The 23,556-nt window shown below is 43.6% G+C and overlaps 3 protein-coding genes and 1 long non-coding RNA gene across 7 annotated transcripts in view; 1 reads left to right on the top strand and 3 right to left on the bottom strand.

The window, feature by feature from the left end:
- Positions 1-17,758, top strand: part of LOC113839717 (uncharacterized) — a 37,430-nt gene extending 19,672 nt beyond the window's left edge. Inside the window, exons 3-8 of one of the 4 annotated variants that reach the window (XR_011804681.1) lie at positions 6,027-6,165; positions 9,004-9,178; positions 11,787-11,893; positions 13,711-13,760; positions 16,224-16,346; positions 17,490-17,758. This is a non-coding gene — a long non-coding RNA (uncharacterized lncRNA). Of the gene's footprint in view, positions 1-3,647; positions 3,732-6,026; positions 6,166-8,999; positions 9,179-11,786; positions 11,894-13,710; positions 13,761-16,223; positions 16,347-17,489 lie in introns of those variants that run through there. The other 3 variants (XR_011804682.1, XR_005260690.2, XR_011804683.1) reach the window with 3 other exon arrangements.
- LOC139999287 (uncharacterized) lies at positions 650-6,019 on the bottom strand. Its single transcript, XM_072026954.1, has 7 exons — positions 5,222-6,019; positions 3,785-3,919; positions 3,373-3,547; positions 2,853-2,951; positions 1,968-2,059; positions 1,304-1,441; positions 650-1,177 (listed from the first exon to the last, which is right to left on the bottom strand). Exons 1-7 carry the CDS (start codon positions 5,936-5,938, stop codon positions 848-850), a joined length of 1,686 nt encoding a protein of 561 aa, XP_071883055.1. The 5' UTR covers positions 5,939-6,019; the 3' UTR covers positions 650-847.
- Positions 7,853-13,557, bottom strand: LOC101794015 (chymotrypsin-like elastase family member 2A). The gene is made up of 8 exons (XM_038166784.2): positions 13,096-13,557; positions 12,442-12,530; positions 11,778-11,875; positions 10,614-10,742; positions 9,698-9,834; positions 8,930-9,075; positions 8,644-8,796; positions 7,853-7,993 (listed from the first exon to the last, which is right to left on the bottom strand). Exons 1-8 carry the CDS (start codon positions 13,136-13,138, stop codon positions 7,976-7,978), a joined length of 813 nt encoding a protein of 270 aa, XP_038022712.1. The 5' UTR covers positions 13,139-13,557; the 3' UTR covers positions 7,853-7,975.
- Positions 17,759-18,292: 534 nt separating the features above from the next.
- KIAA2013 (KIAA2013 ortholog) lies at positions 18,293-23,463 on the bottom strand. The gene is made up of 2 exons (XM_005031701.5): positions 22,330-23,463; positions 18,293-21,567 (listed from the first exon to the last, which is right to left on the bottom strand). Exons 1-2 carry the CDS (start codon positions 23,327-23,329, stop codon positions 20,708-20,710), a joined length of 1,860 nt encoding a protein of 619 aa, XP_005031758.4. The 5' UTR covers positions 23,330-23,463; the 3' UTR covers positions 18,293-20,707.
- Positions 23,464-23,556: the final 93 nt, after the last annotated feature.

A 23,556-nucleotide genomic window follows, 5' to 3' on the forward strand; every position in this document is an offset into this window, starting at 1 on the left:
ATTTAACTCTGTGTGGAGTTTACTGATTGTACTGATCAGGAAGTAATTCAATTTTCTTTGATTTTTCTGAGTCAAGTAATACATAGAAGAGGAATTTGCTATGCGCTGCTCATCACTGCAGAGGCATCTTTACCTCCAAGAAGAAAAGCAAACTACTATTTGATAGGAGAAATAGCTTTTCCTATTGTCTTCCATACAGCCAGACTGCATCTTTGTCTCACCGTTAAGTCCTCTGGTGACTGGGTAAGGGAAAAATACTCCCTTATCCAGGGATATTCCTCTGTAATAAAGAAGAGCTGGAAAAATAGAATGCCTCCGAGATGTAATAGAAGTTATTTAATATTGTTCTCACTTCTTTTTGTTCTCTGAAGCAATGATCAAAAGGAGTAATCCACCTGTCCTCTTCTCCATCAGGGTCACAGTACTCCCTCTTCTTCTACCTATAGTTACACATGCCTTACAAGCAGTAGCTTACAAGAGAGATGTACAGGCCAGCTTGAAATAAGATGGTTCAGGTTCTGGATGTGTCCTCACTATGTCTGGACTTTGATGGTTAGATTCTGTGTCACCTACAAATAGAAATCTGGAATAGCTGTACTGGAATGAAAGGAATCACAATGCTTTTTGATGTTTTATTTTATTACCATTTATTTATTTTATTATTACCATTTCTGCTCCTGTGCTTTTGAAGGCAATATCTTGCTATATTTCTACTGGTGTCTTAGATTCTTAAGTAAACAGGCTAGTTAAAAATGTGGATTATGGCTAAGAACAAAAGATAATATTTAAAACAAACTTATCTGCCTGGGGCAGTTGATTTCCCCAGCATAAGTCATTTCTTACCCTGTCACGTCTCAGCTACAAAGCCTGGGAGAAAATTTTTTTTTCCTGTTGCTTTAATACTGTCGTCTCCAAGCTGTGTCTTTTGTTCTACCCTGGCACCTTTGCCACCTTCCCCTAAGGTAGGAGAGCTCAATGAAGCAAGATTCCCCTGTAGGTTCTGGTTGGAGCTTTGGTGGAAGCCGTTTTTCTGCTTCCAGCTTGTGCCGTGGGTGGTACTTTCAGGCGTCCAGGCTGGTCTGGAACTCCCTTGAGGGTGACTGTCAGGGCTCTGCTCATCCCAAGACATTAAAGGGCTGTGGTTGGACAGTACTGCTCCCACAGTGTCTGTACTAAGCTATAACGGAGAGAAACACGTATTAGAGCTTGTATTTGCACACAGCAGATCCCTCTACCTACAGGACAAAGATGCAAGTTGTACATATCTCAGCCATTAGTGAATGCTCAACGTTCACCTCCTTACTTGTTGGACAGATCCACAGCTACTTTCCATCTTCTTTTTCTTGGAAATTGCTGGATTCCAGTGACACACCAGGCTGTCATTTTGGACACTATAGTTCTTGTTACCAAGAAGCCAGTAGGTTTTCATTTTCCCTTTGCCCTGGGACAAGAATAAGGAGAGAGCAGGGAGTGGCTTTTTTTGTGGGATGTGAGGCAGAGCAGAGAATCACTATGCCTGGGGCTCCTATTTGTACTGCATTGTACTGCATCTGTCTTCTGCTATCATGAGAGGCTGCTGCTTAGGAAAAGGACTGCAATTTGTATGCAGTTTGGGTGCTGGTAGTTCTTCCAGTGCAGAAAAAGGCCTTGCTGGTCACTGGTGGTATTTCTAAGGGTTTAAAATCAGCCTTGTATCTATGTGTCTTTGTAACTGAATCCCAATGCTTTCACCCAGAATCATGTGGTTCCATGCAGGGGCAGGCACACCAAGTGTATTTCAAATGACACAATACCATTTCTGCTTTGGTTAGGAGAAGTAACATATAGCCATTTCCAGCTGAATTAGCAAGAGAACCTTGGTGCCATGGCTAAAAACCAGCTTGCAACACAGAGAAGAGCAATGGCCAAATCCATCCCGTTCTTTTAAACTCCTTTACTTTTGGGAAGTTACAGAAAAAAACAGTTACCTTGACATCAATTTCTCCTCTCAGTTCAATTTCATACGCGTCATCTGTGAGAAGGGCATTGTACGTAGCAGAACTGATGTGGATCTTCTGTGCTAGGATTCAGAACAGAGCATTAGAAGGGAAGGATTCCCCTGTCTCTGGAGAGCACACACTAGTCCTCCTGCATTACCAGCCCAGCGTTTCTACTTCCTCTTTGGAAAATGTCAGGTTGAGGAAGAAGTACAAAGGGGGGTGAAGATGCCCTAAATGGAGGATGAGGACTGTTTTGTCTCCAGGACACTGCATGCAGATGTTGGTTAACAGAACCACTGACATGACTACACAGTGCTGTGTGGGGTATCTGTACAACAGCACAGTACATGTATGTGGTATTGGTAGCAAAGGTAGCCCAAAAAGCTGGGCCAAGAAAAACATACACAGTCCTCTTCTGTGTAGCCACAGTGCCTCTATCTAATGCCTTTGTTATTCAAGTCCTTAAAATGAAACTCAGCTTGCCTAATGCTATTCAGCTTTTGCTGCCTTTTTACACTCTTTTTCTTATTTCCAAATTCCCAAGAAATAGCAAAAGAGAGAGAACTTTATTTGCCACATGAATGCACAAGAGTTTCTCTTGCTTGTTTGATTAGTATATATACAGGATAGTGGGAGCTGCGGGTCACACATATGCTTCTTTAGATCCATGGGAATTGGTTCTCTAGCCTGGCATATTCCACAGACGTATTCCATGCTCCTCCTCCTGTATGAACCTTATTTCACAATTGCCCGTGGCTGGTGCAAAGGGGTATTAGGGGGTTTCCTTTCACTGCAGTGCCTAAGAGACACAGAGTGCAGGTGGGAGCCTGCCTGGCGCATGAGAAATGTGTGGAGTGTGCCCAAGTCACTTACGCAAGCTGGTGGACTCCATGCGGGAGGCTGTGTTTACCGTGTCCCCAAACAGGCAATAGCGAGGCATTTTGTACCCCACAACTCCAGCTACACAGGGTCCTGAGAAAACATAAGGCGTAGAGATCCTAATAAGAAACAAGTGGAAAAAGTGCAGGGAGATGCCAAATGTAGACACCTTTGCTAGGCAAATTCTGGATCCTCAAAGAGCAACGGGAATTGGGAATTCTCCCTGCACCTAGCACCCAGCTGCACACTATTTACTTAAGGACAGAAGGGATCATTTGATTAGCTGTAGATAATTGGCCCTGATGGCAGGGGAAGGTGCACTTTGCCAGTACTGAACTATTTCACAGCCCTTTCCACACTAATGCAAGCAAAAATCAGTTTGCCCAACTATTACTGCTGGAACCTGGAGATATTCATCTTGGGGTCCTGTAGAGAGTCAATGGCTATTACAGAAATGTAGTTTTTTATTCTTACATAATTAGTTTTTTTCAAGCTCCCACCTCAGCCCATGTACCTGTGTGTATCCCAGCCCGCAGCTGCAGCCTGCCAGTTGGCATATGAGGGATCACAACTTGACGAACTGCTGCCACCAGATCCAGAGACATTTTGGCAATCTCATCAGCGTGTTTAGTGCCATTCCTCTCTGGCAGGCCACTCACCACCATGTAGGCATCACCAATGGTTTCCACCTGGAGAGAAGGGACACCTGTCACCAAGTGGCAGGCACTAAGCTTTTCTTTCAAAATGAAATCAGAATAAAATGCATCTCAGCTGCCCAGCCCTTGCTAAGTTGTGATGTGGGCCCTGGGTGATGGGGGATCTTGGATTTCATGGCTTCTGGACAGCTGTATTTAACATTCACCAGGGAAAACAGTAAGTAGGATTTCAGCTACTTCTAGGTTCCTTGCCTGCAAGTTTGTACTCACCTTGTAAACATCATAAGACTCAATCCTGCTGTCAAAGCAGACGTAGAGATTGTTGAGCATCTCAACAACTTGCAAGGGGGTGCAGGAGGCAGCAATGCTTGTGAACCCCACGATGTCTGAGAAAAAGATAGTCACCTGTCACAGGGAGAAGGAAGGTGTGAAGTTAACATCTGCAGGCAGTAGAGACAGAGTCTCTGATGAGCTTGGGGATTTGTGAAATTCTGAGAAGAGCCTAAAGCACAGGCTGCGTATAGAACCAGTTTTGCAAAACTGGATAGATACAAACCTAAATTAGCGAGCTCTGGCTCTGAATTGTTTCCATTACTTTGCTGCATAAAATATGTTTATTTCCTAAGTTTATCATATGCACTTCTTTGAATACTTTGCATGAGATGGGAGACTGAAAGTCAAATGCTTTGCACCTTGTAAGCAGTCATCAACAGGCTTCTTACAGTAGAAGTAGAGCCTGATTTTCCTTTTAAAGTAATTTGAACTGTGCTGATCAAGACTGGGTATCTGAACAGACCGAGAAATTAAAACTCAATTGCTACCTGATTTCTTGTTGAATCAGGAAATATTCACTGGATTTTGTTTCTCTTCAAATGATGTTTATCTTTGTCATGATCAAATAATTTACAGAGAAATTTATTATATATATATTTTTTTAATCAAGCTTATAAAACAAAGTACAACAGAAACCATAATTGAATTGAGGAAGGAAAATGTGCGATAGTTGGCAAAAAAATAAGCATTTCTTCTTTGTGCTGCCTGAACTGTGTGTTTAAACTAAAATTGTTCTTTGATTTGTCATTGGTAATAACAATTAATTTAGAAAAGCAACCTTTTCACTCCCTACATTGGCTTAGCTACTTTCAATGTCATAACTATTGTGAATTATAATTAACTGTGCAACTGTATGTCACTGTTTTAATAACAACACCTACAAATTAAATGCAAACAGTTATTGTTGTATTTCAGAGCTGAAAGTAGCAGAGTGTCCAGGTGGAAAAGAGTGAAGAGAATTGCAATGGTTGTAGCATCAGGATTTTGGCTGGGGGCTATGTTGAGCATTGGTGACTGCAGGCGTGCTGTGTACACATGGTCTAATGATGCTGGTTGGGTCTCACGAGTAGTCTCTGAAACCCAAGTAAGACAATTTGCAAGTATAAGTTTATGATATCTCAGCTATCACAGAACTGTAGGGGTTGGAAGGGACCTCGAAAGATCATTGGGTCCAACCCCTATATCGCACAGCTACATCACACAGCTCTTTCAAAACCCTGTAGTGATTATTAGGATTTACATTCACATTCAACTGTGGGTACAAAAGCAGGTTCCTCAAAACAGAGGCAAGGTGAGTGCTCTTTTTAACAAATATTCTTCTACCCAAGGCAATTGCATCCTTTCCATTTGCTAACGTACAGACTCTGGATTTACCTGATCGTAGTTTTCTGCCTCAACTTTTTGCCTTTTCCTTAACTGCTTGGCCACAGATTTTGGCAGCATCTGATGCAAGAGGTCCTCAGCTAGCTGCCTCTCCCGTTTCAAGTCCTGTGTCTTTTCCTTGAGGTTCCTGGCGTAATTGTGTATCCATTCCATCATTTGCTTGAAGGATATAAGGATTATGGGGTAAACAAGGCAGGCTATCACTAGCAGACTGATCTTAAGGCTCATTGTGAACAGGATTTCTTTAGATTTCTTGACGAGCTTTTCCTGTCCCTTCTGCAGCAGGCAGCTCTGCACGTAATGAAGTCCATTTAACAAGTCTTCAGCAGAGACAAATTCGTCTAAGCGCAGGAATGGAATGGAAAAAGAGATCCCTTCGTAGTGAGTGAAATGAGATGAGAGATTGGCGTTATCCATCCAGCACTTATGTATGTTCTCTGACGAGAAAATAGCATAGTTCAGAATGGTGGAAAGTTGATGCCAGGTGGTTTGAAAACCTGTAGATACTGGCATTAAGGGAGCTTTAAGCAGGGCTTCTCTTATTAGAAGGATGAGTTTAAAAGCTACTATATCTGCCCAGTCAGGATTGTTTCTCATAGCTTTGAGGTTTTCATGGGGACTACTAAAAAGCTCCAGCAGTTCAGAGATCACTCTGGATAGCACCTGGGTAGCCTCAGTATCACCTGTGCTATTGATTTTTTGTCTCATGTCAGTGATGTAGAACCTACAGATGGAGATTTTCTCCTTCTTGCATTGACAATTCTCACAGTACAGTTCTGCTTCACTTGCCTTACAGAGGGAGTTTAAATCCTTCAGGAGCTGATCGGCATGAAATGGGGTGTTCCTCTTATTTGCTTCTGGGACCAGCCAACTGTGCCTTTCTTCCTGCAGGAGAGAGATGAAGCGAACAGCCCAAAGGTTTTCACAGGAGGCAAGTTCCTGAATGGCTTTTCCTGTGTCTCTCCATATTTCCAAGTTGTTGCTCAAATCAAAAGAAATGGCTCCGAGAAGGCTGCAGAGGGAGATTGTGCATGCTGTCAAAATCCTTTGAACTGTTTTTCTACCACCAGCATTGGAGGAGTGAGAACATCTTAAAAAAAAAAAAAAAAAAAAAAAAAAAAGAGAGAGAGAGAGAGACAAAGAAAATAAAAGAAAAAAAGAAAATGGGTGGGATGGGGGTGGTGGTGAAGTCTGATCACTGAGGTGTTTCTTGAAGCTCCTGAAAATATAGCTGGAGCAGGTAGCGATATTTAACAATGTGCATGCATCCTGAAACAAAGTACCGAAGTACCAGGGAGTTAGCTGAAATTTATAGAAAGACATCTTTTGTTCTATTTTTCCATCTGACATTGTGTTATAAAAGAAAAGGTGTAGCAAAGAGACAGTTCTCACGACAGTCTCAGAGCTGCAAAAACACAGGAATTAAATGAATTTTATTGCAAGTATTAAGACTGATGAAATAATTTGCCGCAGGTTTTATTCCCTGTGTAACGTCTATGCAGACCATAAAAAATGGGCTCATTATTTCAATAATCATGAACTGTAATTGTTGACATTTTTTAATCAAAGGAGATACCAAAACTTGTAGAATTTGTTCTTAATAGGAATTTCCAGAAGATTAGTTTGTGCTGATATTTTAAAATTAAGCTTCTTTCTTTTAAAATTAAGCTTTCTTTCAATGTCTGATTGAAAGAAACCGCGAGCCCGGAAGAGTTTGTCTCTGAACTGAGATGCATTTCTAGCCTCAGAATCAACTTCCAGTCTTTTCCTGATTCTTTCCACTGCTAACCTTTGAATCACTCACCCTCCTTTTATAATCGATAAAATCGATATAATTGATTTATACTTTTGAATCTGCCTAAAAATGTGCCGGGAGGCAGAAGAAAAGCAACAAAATCTGCCTTGATTTTACACTGCCTAACTTTTATTGTGATCAGAGAAAGATAAAGAGGGGCTTTAATTTTGTCCCAGGTTAAAATGTGATTCTGCTTGAGCTTTGAAAAAACAAAAACAAAACCCATTTGTGTCCAACTGAGTGTTGGCTGACAGCAACAATTCAGAGGTCTTCACCTGGCATCTGAATTAATTGAAAAATAGCGATGTGGACACAAGGGAGAGGGGTCTGCAGTGATGCTGCGAGGGCAGCTGCCAGCACTTGCTGCTGCATTTTAACATTCCTGTTGCTAAACCCCAAGATCCCAGGGTGTTAAAAACCTCTCTAAAAGCAGGCACTTTGCAGCACTCCCACACTCACCTGCATTGACCTGCTTGCGCCCGTGCTGCCTTCCTGCTGGGCATTGCCACTGCTTGTCCTGGTGAGTCCTGCTCGCAGGCTTGATGGTCCTGTCTCCTGCCTGCCCGCCTCCTCCTGCCCTACTAGTTCCTTGCTTTCTCACCGCTCTACCCCTAGAGTTCACCCCATGGCTTTCTACTCTTCCTGGTGCCCATCTTCTTCACAGCAGGCTGGCATCTTCCCCCAGATGAGCATCAAGCTCTAGCCCAAGGCAGGGGAAAAGCTTTAAAACGTCTCCAGCATTATCGCTAAATACAGGCTCTGGTCTTGACAATACACAAGAAGAATTGACAGGGACACGTGTCTTTCTTTCATGTTGCAAAAATAGTGTTTATTACAGAGTTAAAAGAGTAATTTCCCAGCTATTTGTGATCAAAGGTGTCATGATTACGTCTTTATTCAAACTGTTCTCCTTCTTGGCACCGATCTGATGTGTCATCCAGTTCTCTGGCTTAGTTGCTTGCCATAGCCTACAAAAATGTAAAACAAAGCAAAAATCAGATCACAATTTGTGAATTTGTGAATAGTGTATGTTGCTTCCAGGATGCAGGATTTGAACAACTGAAACAAGATTTTTGCTCCTCATTCACTCTTTAAATTAAGGTCTATAGTATATTAAAAAATTGTTGCTCTAGACTTGAGTAGCATGGTCTACCTTCTAGGGTGCAATTGTTACAATCATTATTATTCATAATACAAATGTAAGTAATCACTTCTGAAGTCACAACAATAAATCATTTACTAACTATAAATACATCTGTAGTCTAAAGGCAAAATGAATTCCTAAACATAGAGAATTGTTTAAAAGTGAAAATAATTTGGATAACTAATTTCAAAGAGGTTTATGTATTTTTGCTCAGGGAATTGCTTTTGTGTTGGTAAGGGCTTGCCTACAGAGACGGGATACTTGTATGTAAAGTATCATTTGAATTAAAATTGAAACAGTTCCCTGAGTAGGTAACAGAAACGTCAATCAGAGGTTACTTGAATAATTTTTCTGGTGCTTTTCCTCTAGAAGACACGTCTTTAAAACATCCTTTTCTCCCCCCAGGTCCTCCAATAATGACCTTAGCAATAGCTAAGAGTCTGTATTCCCCCGTAGAAATGCATAGAACCTTACTTGCTCGATCCAGCTGTTGTAAGCAGAGACCCGAGTGAAGACAGAAGGTTTCCGATAATAGTTGCAGCCAAGAGAAGAGCCAAAGCTGACAATACCGTGCACTTCCCATTTGCCATTAGCACCTTGGCAGTTCAGTGGGCCACCAGAGTCCCCCTGAGAGGAAGGGGGATAATAGTTAATTGTAGTCATAGTGTGAGTAGTTCTTCCTTGTGTTTTAAGCTTTCCTTCCCATCAGGCCTGTTTGTGTCTAAAACCAGCCCCAAAGAATGACATTCTCTGGACTCACATTACAGCTGGAGGTGATTCCATCCCCACCAGCGCAAACCATGCTGGTTTTCACTGTGCTTCCCCACCAGGAAGGGCTGGAACAAGTTGCATAAGACACCACCAGCAAAAGACCTTGCTGCAGTTTGTCTGGAAGAGCTCCGTTTGCTGTGAGGGGATAGAAACAAAGGAGTCACGATACCATAGCACTGAAGGAAGAACAAAAGTGCATCGATAAGTTTCTCTCAGGATATGGACACTATTCCTCCAGGTAAGAAACTCCATATGAGCTGTATACTCCATTCCTTATATGCATTCTTTCACCAAAAAAATGCTGTAATTTACTAATGAGTTAAAAATACTTCTTTGTTAGAGAAATACAGGGCTGTTCTTTGGAAGTTTGCAATTTACTTCTCTTTCTAGGAATTGCCTCTTGAGTCGAGCTGACACTTCTGCTGAAGTCTCTGAGATTTTTCTTTACGTTCTTTCTGCTCCCTTATTTGCCTTTTCAGTTATTCAGCAAGGCATATTAGGATTAGCAAATTCACGCTATTAATGCTTATTAGAATAGTTTCTGAAAGCCGAGTATAGGGCCCTCTAGTGCATTACTATCTCAATTACAAGCAAAATAAATGCAGGGAAAAGTCAGTGTGTGAGTGAAGTGGGGCCTGATCAGCTTGGTGTCAAGGGGATCTTCAGCACCACTAACCCACCTTTTTCCAGTCAATTCCAAAGGAGATGGCAGTACAGAAAGATTTTGTTTCAGTTTTCTAAATCTCCAAGTACTTACTCTGCAGTCTTCCCCATCCTGTCACATAGCAGGCGGTGTTGGATGACAGGACGTTTCCTGCAGCAGGGAGGCAGGCCAGCTGAATTTTATCACTCAGGGTGACGTGTTTAGTGAGTTTGATCAAAGCAATGTCGTACCTGTGGTCATATGCACATATATGAGAATGGGGAAGGCAAGGGGTGAAGAGGATTGCAAATAGTTAAGACATAGCAGCACAAATACGTAGCTGTTGTTCAACACTTCACCTATTTAAAAGAGATGCGAGGAGGCCACTGTGTGAACAGTAAAGATTCCTCCATCCTTAAAGTGGTAGGGAAATCCACACACTGGAAGACTTCCCTACAAAACTGTCCGCTTTGCTACTTGGCAGTTTTCTGAACTTTTATAGTTCTCTTCACCAAAAACAGGCACATGTGTGAGGACTAACTCTAAGCACTCAGAAAGTGAGGCAGTTGCTTTGCTAATGTACTCGTCCTGCAGGAATGCATAGGAGTCCTTCATCAACAAATGTATTCATTCCATTTATCAGTATTTCTCTGTGTTTATGCTATTCATATGAGAACTTCAAAGTGTTGTTTAAATTGATTGATCAATTCATTCCCTTTCACTGTATGAAAGAAATTATTGCATAGAACAACAGTATCTCATAAACATAAACATGCACAATGGCAGCCAAAAATGCAATTAGTCAATAATAAATTAATACTGCCAGTTCTTTCTCTTCTCTTGCGGGGGAATGGTACATAGTGGAGTCTCAGCTCTCCTCTATGAGAAAACATTTAGAAATACCATTGTAAGCTGTAACAGGAGATTCTAAACATCCATTTGGCTGCTACAGCTCAGGGTAGGTGGGATTCAGTCGATTTGATTTTTGTCTTCCATCTAGTATGTGAAAAAATACTTTCCAGAAACTTACCCATTTGCAACATTGTATGAATTCCATCTCTCATGGACAACAAATTTTTCTGGATAAGCTGTGACAGATCCTGCTTCCTCTTCTGCTAAGTTATATTTTCCAAGAAGTACCCGATATTGCAAGGTAGAACTGGACAAGAAAAGGACTAACAGTTATGCAGTTACCAGCTTGCTGCTTAGTCATCTGCATCTTATCCACCTGAGATATCAGTAAGGTTATTATCAGTAAGACTGTTAAGACTGATTATCTTAAGACTGTAGTCTCACATCACACGCATGATTTGGCTGGAGCTGAGCCAATGTCTGACTTATTTACTAAGGACAAGGCATTGTATGATGGGCTTAATACTCATTTAATCTCCAAGCCATCCTGTCGACTCCTGCTTTAGGATTCATTATCAAATGAATATGCTTCCAATTTTCACAGGATACAGATGGTATTCCCAATGTAATAAACAATTTGGAGTGCCTTTTTGACAAAATGATAGTATTTGTTCATAAGCATCTTCACTGGTAAACAGCTGCAGGACACACATAATATACAAAATTAATGATAATAACATGCAGCCAGTCCTTATTTCATATGATGATGTTTTCTACAACCTAGTGTTACAATAACCAACATGTAATGTATTCGTTATTATATGTATTCAAGGACATATACTACCAAACCACAATGGGGTTGGCTCCATGGAGACAATTTTGATGATGAAGGGGCATATTTGTATCTGATCATTTATTTGTTTTACTCTCCCATGGTATGAAGAGCATTCTGAAAACAACTGGGAAATTCAAACCATTTGTGGTTACTTTTTCAGGGAGTGGACTGAGTCATTTCTCTGTAGCTCTCACTGCCACGTATATAATAGAAATAGGCAACATAGCTGAATTTTAATAGCAACTTGAAAATGTAATGATTCTTTAGGTATCTACAGGAAATTAGGGATATATAATTCAGGTCATTGTATGAGATTTTTTCTTCCCCTCTACTTTTATTTTAAGAAAATTAAAAAATGTGCTCCTTCTTATGGACTATTAGTTATAATAAAGGATATTAAACATGAAGTTCTTAATTGGGAAAGGAAGAACTGCCCTTAATACTATTTTGCTTCATCTGTCTCTGGTCATGCACTACTTCTGAGTACAGACTAACTCAATGATTTACCTGATGCAGTGTGCAGCTGTCAATACCCAGTTGGTTGCAATGAGGGTTCCTCCACAAGTATGATACCATTTGCCGCTTGATTGATATTGAAGGGAGACCTAGGATCAACATATCAAGTAAGGTTTCAGTTTTTGGTTGCTCATTTTTTCTTGTTGCACTTTCTTCCTGGACCCATAACACAATTTACCAGTTGAAAATGGTGAGAGTTTTTAAACTACCATCCCTATCATCCAAAAATTTGATTTTTATAATGTGTTTTTTGTTTGTTTGTTTGTTTTGTTTTGTTTCTCCAAAGCCCTCACTAAGTCTGGTCCAAATAGAGCATTTTATTTGCTTCAAAAAGCTATTTGTTAACCATGTACAACTACATTCCAGTAGGTATTGCACTTTCCACTGAATTTTAGTCTTCTTGCTTAAATATGGCAGAGTGCCCTAGTCTAACACAAGAACATGAAAGCCTTTCTAACCAGCAAGAGGTGGCACATTCAGAGCTTTCTTAAATAGACTGGAAATTCTGAGGTTGATTAGAAGGTAATATTCAAAACCTAAGACATGACAGATAAGATGCAATGATCAAATGAAACAAAAGACCTGGCTTTGTTCAGCCATGTTGTGTGAGGGCATCGCAGCTCTAATTGTTCCAGGGAAGCACAAAATGACTAACCTGCCAGGGCCAGCTGTACGGTACTGCATTTTCCCCTCCAACAACTCTACTCACAGCAGGTGCATAGGCAGGTACCCCACAGCCAAGGGCTAGAAGACATACAAAATAGGATGTGTGATTTATAAGTAGGAAGTTTAAAAAACAAAATCTGTAAGAGAGGTTGTTTTTGTTTTTAATAACTGTGTTTGCACAGAACATTGCATGGCACAAATATAGGCTATAATTTGTTGTGATACTGGTCAAGATACAGCCATCAGTCAAAACTGACCGATGTTATATAAAATCTGTGTTTTCTGACAGTAACCAAATCATGTTGGCTTAACCAAATTCTCGAGAGTCAATTGAGATGCAGCTCCTAACGAATGCAAAGCAATTTGATGTGAATTAACTGTATTTCAGCATATTCAAGCTATGTAAATCAGCTTTTAATTTGTTGTCGTATGAGAGCAGTAATCCTAATTGAGTTCCTGCAATATGAAAAGAACAGCGTAGCACCTAGTTGCTGTTTTCAGAAAACCTTTTTAATTAAAACCTATACTGCTTTGTTGCAGAATGTCTAGTATCCCGTCCCATCCCCCCACCAAGAAAGGGAAAGTTGCTATTAGATTTTAATTCATTATTCCCTTAGAACTAATACTGAAATTGAGTACAGACCTGCAGCTGCCAGAGTCAACACGGCAAAGAGAATTCCAAGCATGATGCAGGTTGGCTTTATGCTGCAGGCTCTGCTTTGCAAGCTATTTTATATGTTACCATTTATCTCTAGCATATGACTTAAAATGCGGTGTTATGCTGATACTAATGGAAAACTTGTGTAACTGTGGGATAATTTTTTATATGCACAAATGCTTAAGAAAAAATCAAACAAAAGAAAAAGAAAAAACAGGAACAATGTTTAGATGGACCTTGAATCCAGGCTAAACATACAACTTTGGTTTAAAAAAAATTCAGCTAAATTACATGTAATCTGTAGCAGCTGTTTGCTTTCCCATTGCCTTGAAATTTCATCACAAAGGTGTTTCTAGAAGGAAAATGTTAAATGAATTATTCTAACTCTTGATGCAATAACACTATCTGACATTTCAGGCAGTGATATATTCAGACACGTCAGTGGGGTTGTATTGAATGATCTCCTGAGGCCCCTTCCGGGCTCAATTATTGTATGATTATGTGATTACTTGATATTTTATTTTATTCTGATTTTTCTTTTGTGACTGAATAGCAACTACCACATTGAACTAACTGGAAAACCTGTGTTTTCTTTCCTAGACCAAGTTGCATGTGTTTTAGCGTGTCATACTTCTTCAATGAAACGAACTGTAAGCACTTTGGAGGGGATACTAGAGGGCACTGGGGACCGTAGGAGGTCTCTAGAGTGCCCTGGAAAGGTTCTAATGGGTGCTAGAGCACACTGGAGAGCTCTGAAAGGTCTTACAAGGGCCCTGGAAGTCCTCTAGTGTGCACTGGGAGGCCTCTAGATCTCTCTAGGGTGCACTGGTGAGCACTGGGAGGTTTCTAGGGTGAACTTGGAGATAGCTAGGGCACAAAAGATTTTACTGGGAGGCCCTGGGAGGCCTCTAGAGAGCTCTGGAAGGCTTCTAGGGGATGTGAGAGCACTGCAAGGTCTCCAAAGGGCATTAGAATGTACTGGGGTGCCCTGGGCACCTTCCAGGAAATACTATACTACTACTCTAGGAGGCCCTTGCAGATTCTAGTGTGCACTGGGAAGCCTCTAATGCTCACTAGAGTGCAACTGGGAGCCCTGGAATTCCTCATGGGCATCCTAGAACTACACGTGGGGCCTGGAAGGCCTTTGGGAAGTGGTAGAGTCCACTGGGAGGCCTCAGAAGGTATCCAGGGGCTACTGGACTGCACTGGGAGGGTTGGGAGGCCTCTAGGTGCCCCTAGAGCATATCAAGGGGCACAGTGGGATGGCTGTAGATTACCCTAGAGAGCACTAAAGAGGCCTTCAGAGGGTGCTAGTGTATGCTGCAAGGCCTCCTAAAGGTTCTAGAGTACTGGAGGGCCACAGGAGGCCTCAAGACTGCACTGGGGGGCTGCTAAGGCATCCTAGAGGACACTGTGGGTAACTGGGAGGCTTTCAGAGGGAGCTAAAATGTCCTGAGGAGCCCTGATAGATATGCAGAAGCTCCAGGGCAGACAGGAGGGCCACTGGAGGCCTCTTGTGTGAACTGGGAGGCATTCATGGAACCCTAGAGGACAGTGGAGAGCCCTGCCAGGCCCTTAGGTGACTCTAAACACATTGGGTGTCCCTAGGAGACTTCTAGCATACTGTAGAGTATACTAGAGAGCACTGGGTAACCTCTAAGGTGCACTAGGAGACCTCTAGGGTGACACAGAATGCACTGGGGGGGGGGGCTGGAATGCCTCTAGAGTGCCCTTGGAATCTTCTACGGAACTCGAGAGCACACTGACACACTGTAGAGCCCCACAAGTGCTCCAGGGGGCTCTAGAGCACACAAGGTTGGGGTGGAGGGAGTGGGGGTGCCTACAGCTTTCCAGGGGGCACTAGATAAAAAGGGGTAGGACCTGCAAACCTCTAGGGTGCATTATAAAGCCTCTAGTGGTCTCTAGAGTGCAATGGAGAGCCCTTCGGGGTCTCCAGGGGATCTCAGTGCACACCCAGGGACACTGGGAGGATTTCAGGAGGAGTTTGAGTACACTGGGGGGGCAGCTGCAGACCTGCAAAGGCTCTAGAGCAGGCTGGAGGGCCATGGGAGGCCTGTAGTCTGCACTGGGAGCCTCCAAGGGGGTGCTAGAACTCACTGGAGAGCCCTGCGTCTCTAGGGGGTGTTAGAGCACACTGGAGAGACCTACAAGGCCTCCAGAGGGACTTAGGGCACAACAGCAGAGACCTGGCTGTGATCCAGACGGTTCTAGACTGCACTGGGAGTCCCTTGTAGGTCTAAGGAGCACTGGGAGGCCTGTAGTGTTCTCTAGAGTGCCAGGAGGGGCTGAGATTCCTATACGGCACCCTAGAGCAAACTGGGAGGCTTTTGGAAAGTGATAGAAGGCACTGGAAGGCCCTGGGAGGCCTCCAGGGGACACTAGAGTGTACTGCAGGGCCACAACAAGACTCAAGGCTGCACTGGTAAGCCTCTAGGACATCCTGAAGGACACTAGGGGCCACTGTGAGGCTTTCAGCGATAGCTAGAGCACATTGGGAGGCCCTGGTAGACAAGCACAGGCTTTTGAGTGGACTGGAAATTCATGAGGCATTCAGTGAGCACTGGAAAGCCAATACAGCACCCTAGTGGACCCTGGAGAGCCTTGCAAGGCATCTAGCTGGCCCTAGAGCACACTGTCGGGCCCGGAGAGGACTTGAGCGTGCCCTAGAGCATGCTAGAGAGCCCTGAGAGGCCTCCAGGTGGCAGCAGATTACAGTAAGGGTCTCTGGGAGGCCTCGGGGGTGCGATAGGAGGCTCCTAGGGCACCCGAGAATACAATGGAGGGCCCAGGGAGGGGGTTCTACACAGAGCACTCTAGAGAGACCTAGAGGCCTCCCAGTGCTCCTTCAAGGGCTCCCAGGGCCCTCCAGTGCATTCTCAGGTGCCCTAGGAGCCTCTTGCTGCACCCTAAGAGGCATCCCAGGGCCACTTACTGTAATCTACTGCCCTCTGGAGGCCTCTCGGGGGTATCTAGGGCACACCAGGAAGTTGTTACAAGGAACACAAAGAAGCATCAGTCCATGATGACAGAGAAACAAACTGGTGCATGGTAAGCCAGACGTCATTTCTTTCCTATTTTCCTTTAACTGATAGATTGGTAGCACTTCCCTGGAAGAGGACAAGGATTCCATAGCATCACAAACGAGCATTTTCATATCACCAATCCACATGTTGACCTGTGTTAGAATGCCATGTGAACTTGTCAATGAAAAGAGGGTAAACCACCTATTTTCACCAAAAGGACAAACTAGTAAGAGGAGGCATTTAGAGGAGCTGCCACAAAAGAAATACTTACTGTGTTGTAAATTCATTACCGGACTTTTGAGATCTATGACTTGACATCAACATTTATCACTTTCTTCCTTCTACAAGGAGAATTTTCCATTATCTGTCACAGTTACAACCAGCTACACTTCACCTGAAAATATGTTACATCTCTATCCCATAAGCCTGTGTAAAGGGCAAACTTATTGGAAGAGAAACAAATATTTAATGTCAGTTCAATAACCACAGTTGGATTTTTTTTCTCTACATATAGACAAAACTAAAGGTTTCCAAAAAGCTGAAATGAACCTATTATTTAATGTTAATGTTAACAAGCAGCAAAATGCGTGATTTTCATAACTTTCATTCAGCAATAGGTACTGATTTGGATGAAAGGTGCCTGGAGCACACATGGGGAAGGCAGAAATACACATGTATAATGCTTTGCTGTTTTGTCTGACTCTCAGGAATGTATTATCCTACCCAAACAATAGTGCTTGAGAAAGCTGCATTCTGAATTTCAATGGAATCAACCAAACTCTGTTCTGGCATCTTGTATTTATTATGTGACAAAAATAAAAATCAGGATTGACAAGCATAGAAATGAGATTCTAAAAAAAATAAATAATAAATCAGGAATTAGTTGGCTATCTTTGTAACATCTGAACTTACCCATGAAACAATGTACTGTACTTTCCAGTTTTAACTTCCATGTGGCTTTCTGTATCCCATATTTCCACTCTTTTCACTGAATACTAATTAAAAAGTATGAATTTTGGATGTTCAGTCGCTATCTCAATTTTCCTGTTTTGTGGGTATGGTTTTAAACATGGAGTTGTGTTAAGTAGTTTAAGCATTTCTGCAATCATTTCTTAAGTAACCTGCTATCTTACATATTAGAGAGAAAGAAAAACCCCATTTTGTCTTTCTGTTCCTTTTCGTCATTGTAAAGGTATTCCAAAACAGTTGTTTTATTACATGGTAGGGAGGTTAATAAGAATGATAGTAGTTTTAATGTAAAACTCCCTCAAACCTTTTTTGTTGTGGTTGTTCCATTCCTGCTTTATGTAACAACTGCTTATCCATCTTTTGCAGGCCTAGTCTAAATAGGTTGAAGTATCTTTCCTGGACTCAGTGGACATCATACTGTTGGCAGCAGTACATCAGAAACCTCATCCTCCAGCTGATACCATATGGCTTTGAAACAGCTCCCTAGAAGCTCTTATCTCCATGCCAGTTACTTCACAGAAACTCAACAGTTACTGGGACTTCAGGAAGAGAGAGCCCAGGAACTTCTGGTATGTTCTGTTAAAGCATAATAGCTAATGTATGTGTTAAATATATACTTGATATACAGTTACTTATGTACGCTGTTGCTTCACTTCTTTTAATCTGTTCCCTTGTAGGGTAGTAAACATGCTAGACCAATTAGTAATTGGAACAGTCTGCACACAACTAACAGATATAAAAATCTACTTTTCTGAGGGAGGTTTTTCATCTGAGACTAGACAGTAACCTATTTAAAAATCTGAAGTTAAATCCTGCCCCAGCTTTTCACTGGGAGCACCATATGTGCTATATTCATTTCTCACTGGATGGCCATTAAGTCTGTTGCTTGGTTTTCTATGGGTCTATCTTTGTGTGTTCTTAAAAGTTAAACTTGGCCTGCATGTTTCAAGATGTAACAGTGTTACCTTCCAGCTTCTGACTTCAAAAATGTTTCCTGCTTAGCCATGTTTATATATTGATTTTTACGCTGTATTTTTTTTATATCCAAACACTTCTGTAGCTGACATTGGACAGAGGTGTTAACATAAGGCTCTGCTTGTTCTAACTGGGCCAAGAGAAAGGAAAAGAGGTAACAAATCAAAACACAAACAAAAAACACACTTTAGTGATCAGGTAGACTAAAAGGTATTTATTTAGAAACAACAGCTTTGGTATTTGAAAACCAAACAACCTTTAAATCACTAGAAAGTGAGATGTCTCCCCCCATAGCCAAAACAAATCAATGCACAAAGTCTCAATATGCTCAGAATAGGAAACCTGCGAATTAGCATTTCCAAGTGTAAGTCCAGAAAACAATTTCCTTAAACTGATTTTGCACTCTACAATCATAAAGGCTGAAAAATGTTACCTGCACTTAGATATCTACAGTTCAATTGACTGACTTGTTACTGAACTGGAGGCAAAATTAATAACATTCTCCCCCAACCCCCCCAAGCAATAAATTAAAAAACGTATACCAGAAAGGAAGTTACACTGAAGTTTTCTAGTTAAGTTAACTCTCTGATGGGAATCATCATTCTTTATTTTCCTGTGGGATTAAAAAAAAAAAAAATCAAAATATCAAAGGATTCGGTATATCTTCAAGTATTTTCACCAAATGGATTACTCTTAGGGAACACAACAGCTTACAAGGAAAAAGAAACATCTGTTATACAAGCTTCTGGGATAAACTCTTGAATAACCACATGTTCCAAGTTTCAGATTCCTTTCTTAACAAGGCACAAAAGGATTGTTGCTTTCAAAAAGTCCTTGTTCTCAGCTGCAAAATTGTCAGATGTGTTGTGCAAATGGAGGCTGAAAGCAGGACTAAGTTCACTCAGACACTGGGATATTCCCATTCAATTAATAAAACAAGGTGCTATTTCAACACCATTAATCTTGCTTACTGCTGTGGAGATTTTGAGCTTCAGCTGGCTTCCACTTCATCCCTGATTTTGAAATTGAATTCTGCAACATCTTCATTTTAATTAAAACCAGGCAGCAGAATAGCTTGCTGTACACTGCAAGGCTTTTTGCAATTCCAAGAAGGAAGAATAAAGAGTTAAGTCAGCCCTGGCATGCAGCTATGAACTTTCTTACAATTTCAGAAAATAATTTCAGGGACGGTTACCTGTAGTCATGGTTAACAAGTTATTTTGTAAAAGGCAGAAGGCAAAACTTGTAAATGACAAAGGCAACCAGATAGCAGTGAAAAAAAGGACAAAATTTTATAATTTCAAGGGAACATTTCAGGATGCAGCTGTACACACAGTAATTCAAATTACTTCCTTACCACTTCCTTTTGCACTAAAGTTTCATCAACATAGGCTTGCAACTTCAGTTGCCTTTGATATACATCTTTTCTACCTCTTCCTAGGTTAGTTTGTCTACCCACAAGCACCTTCCATCTCATTCTTTCAATGGATAACAGGTATTCAGACCTGCTGGGATCAGGCCTGGTTTGCGGTGCTCAACATTACAAAGCCAGTGAGCTGACAGGAAAATGGCCAGCTCATCCTAGACACCACTTAAGCACTGACCATCACCCAGCACTTTTTGCCCAGCCTTAGGCAAAATTTTATTTGCTTTTATGATTTGGATAAACAGGGCATTCCAAACCCTGAACTTTTCCTCTGACAGCTCTATTTAACTATGTCTTAAAAAAAAAAAAAGCCAGAGTTAGCTGTCCAACCCTAAAGAAAGATCCCTCTGAACAAGATTGCCTGCTCACATAACAAACCTAGTCTTCTTCTTCATTTCTGCTCTGTATCAATGCATGACCAGAAAGGACCAGTACTGGGAGCAGAAACTGCTTGTCTAGTGTCTGTTCTGTACTAAATTTTTACTAGCAACCAAGTTTTCTAGGCTCCTCAAAACAAGCACTTTAAATCTTTTGCACCAAATTGAGAGATGCGTGAAGTCAGAACCTCCAACTCGCAGTAAATGCACTCAGTGCTTTTCTCAAAGCCACACTAGCACACTTTCCCAAAATGATGTTGGTGATGTGGCATGATGGAGGATTACAGTGTCTGCATAAACATTAACCAGTAGTCCCAACAGGTTTTTTTTCAGCACCGTGACCTAAGAACACTAGTTTGCATTTGTGTTCTCACGTGTCAGGACACACATTCAAACCAGGCAGACAAGTGTGCACGTATCCCACACAGCAGTAAAAGAGATGCGTAGCAGCGCTCTCAAAAGCATTCCCATACAGCTTAAGAAACATTCTCGAGGGACACAGCTGCAACTGTTTGCTTAAACACAGGCTATGTCCTACACCAGTGTGTGGAAAAATGACAGAAAAGTTGCATCTGCCTTAATCTGCAACCTTATGAATGTTTCAGGACTGACAATTAATTTATCTTTTTTAATATTTGTGAGCCCTACTGCTCCAATCCCTGCCCTAACCCTACTTCTTGCAAGAAGAGGTCACAGATCACTTGTTCTAAGAGAGACTGAAAAGCCTCCCAGAGAGAACCTCCCTAGGCACAGTTGACAAGAATAGACTGGTGACATTCAGAAGAGAGTAGCCAGAAGTAGCAGCCTTACACCTTACTCCTGAACAGTGGCTTGGCTCCTGGCCCACAATATTCATTGTAGATGAGCTTGAACAGAAACAGGTGAAACAGTGTGATCAAGGAGGCCACGCTGAACCAGAACAGGAAGGGTAAGCCCGGGTATTGCTTGGCCATGTGTTCCTCATGAGCCAGAATAGCTTTTAGATGGAGTGTGTGTCTCAGGTCCTGCAAATGGACCAAATCTGTCGATATATAAAGCAGTGGTGTGATGGGCTGAGTCACCATGACAGGGAACGTATGACCTCGTGCCTCTGAGGTCAACTCCACCGGCTCATTCATACAGCCTGCCTCACACGCATAGAGTCTAACTGGCTTGTCTTGGAATTTCACAGACACATGCAAGAAGGGCTTTCCTTCAGCATCCAGCAGAACAGCGAGGTTAATCAGATCCTTGTTGTAATGGATCCCACGTAAGGAATAGCTGTTATGAAGCACATCTGGGTCAGCCTGAAACTGAAGATGGTTTTCAGTGAACTGCAGACCTCCAAAACTCAGCACCATGCCCTGCATAAGTCCATGGACCCCAGCTGCCACGAGACCCTTACATCCCCGTTTCTGGAGAGTTAGCTTCCACAGGTCCGAGAGCTGCAGGATCTGGGGGACACTGGTCAGCTTTGCTGGCCACAGGTTCTCTGCGTGCATGGTTGCATGGCCACTGAAGCAATGGTCAGCATAGTTCAAGCTGGCTTCCATTTTTTCTCTGTCCTCACTGCTAATGACTGGATCTAGCAGAGGAGCTGGCATGCTGGACAGCATATAGTAGAGGGTCATGTTAACAGTTTCACTCGATGGTGTATGTGAATCTGTGATCTTTCTCATTTCAATGCCTGTAATAAATGACAACAACCAAGAGTCAGAGGACCACACATGAATGACATTAACTAGGAGAAAGAAAGTTCAAATGCGCATGCTACATGATGTTGTTCAATATACAGATGTTCTTTATTATCAAAGAAAACTTCAGTGAAACACCCCCTTGTATTTTTTTGGCTGTTCTTTCTGCTTTGAGACGGAAAGCCAAGCTTGCACTGACGGCAAAGCTACTGTGATATATCTACAGATGCCCTGCAGAGCTGTTACCGTGATTCTGCAAGAATCGTCTGTCAAAGGACCATCTATTTTTTTTTTACCAGCTGTAAAATACCAAGCCCTACATCACTTGGGCAGCTACTCTTTTATGCAGGGCCATGAAAATTTTATGTCAAGAAAAAGCATCCCTGAAGTATCAGCAAGACAATCCCCATCTTCCATGGAGGAGTTTAAAGACAGTCCTTTATCCTGTAACTGGAGGCCAGCTCTATTCCCAACTTAGAGCTGGCTTGCTGGGCATGAAAGCCAGTGCATCCAGAACTGTGATTAGAAACGTCCTTCTATCATTTTATTTATTCAGTAAGGATGACTCTGCTTTTTAAGAACTCTACATTCCAAAGTTGGAACACTGTTTTCTTATCCCACAGCATCTCTTCTGGCTCCTGAAAGAAACCTGTCAAAAAGAATGGGGCCTCTAGCAACCTTACAGGAACCAGGTCACTGAGCTTTCTGCTCTCACCCACAGTAATTGTTTGGAAGTTGAGCATCGCTTTCCTTACCTGAAATGAACAGGTCTGACCAGGTCTGCTGATGCTCCTGGAAAAGATCTTCCACCCCCATCTGCATCACCTCCAGCATCTCTTTCTTGGCTGACTCCCTCAACTTGCTGAAGGTCTCCTCCAGCCTGGAGACGTCGATGGGCTCGGAGGTGTACACCACGGAGAGCACAGTTTCATCAAAGTGGGATTTGGGTGCCACCTGCACCCGGCTCACGAGCTTCTTAGCAGCCACCACCATGAGAACCACCCTGGAGCTCCCGGCCAGCAGCAGGCGACCGGAGGAGAGCAAGAACTGCCGCTCCTCCACCTTCTCCACGGTGGTAGCAAACCGGCTGCCCAAGGCAGGCGTGGAAGCCGGGCCCGACGCCTCGAAGCTGACCACCCTGTCGCTGGGGTTGGCGATGCGGATGCGCTGCAGGTAGAGGTGCGGCCGGCTGCGGTGAGCCACCACCTCCTCCCGCACCGTCACGCACTCCCCGGGACCACCGCTCGGCCCGGGGCCCGTCTGCACGCAGCGCACCCTCCGCACGGCGCCGTCCCGCAGCGCCGCCTGCGCCGCCCGAGCTTCGCCTCGACCCCCCAGCGCTCGGAGCCTCACCAGCGCCGGGTACTCGGTGGGCAGCGCCGGGCCGCCGCCGTTACCCGCCGCCCACACCCAGAGGCGCCCGGCGGCCACGTCCAGCAGCAGGAAGCCGTTCCCGGCCAGCGCCAGGCCCGCTTTCGGCCCTCCGCCTTCCTCGTTGTCCTCCTCCTCCTCGTCCTCCCCGCCGGCCGGCAGCGGCAGCGCATCGCCGCGCTCCGCCTGGCCCCGCCAGGCCCCCGTGGCCGCCTGCAGGCAGAGGGCGGCGGCTCCCCGGGGCTCGGCCCCTCGGCGCCCGCCGCGCCGCGCCCCCAGGTACCAGAAGGCGACGAGGAGGAGCAGCAGCAGCAGCAGCAGCCGCCTCGCCCAGCTGCTCGACAGCAGCCCCGGCAACCCCTTCAGCCGCTGCTGCAGCCACATGGGCGGCGGGGCGGGGAGGCCCGGCCCGGTCCGGACCCCTCCCCTCGCAGCGCTCCCCGGCCCCGCTCCCCGCCGCCTCGCAGCGCCCCTCAGGCCGCCATCGCCCGGAAGCTCCGCGCCGAGCGGCGCTTTGCGACAGCGGAGCCGCGCCTCCCGCCTCCACCCCCTCACGGGAGGTGCTTGGCCGCCACCCTGCCCCCCCCCCGTGTTCTGTGAGGGGAAAATGG

Source organism: Anas platyrhynchos, chromosome 22 (genome assembly GCF_047663525.1).
Source record: "Anas platyrhynchos isolate ZD024472 breed Pekin duck chromosome 22, IASCAAS_PekinDuck_T2T, whole genome shotgun sequence".
Classification (NCBI taxonomy): Eukaryota; Metazoa; Chordata; class Aves; order Anseriformes; family Anatidae; genus Anas; species Anas platyrhynchos.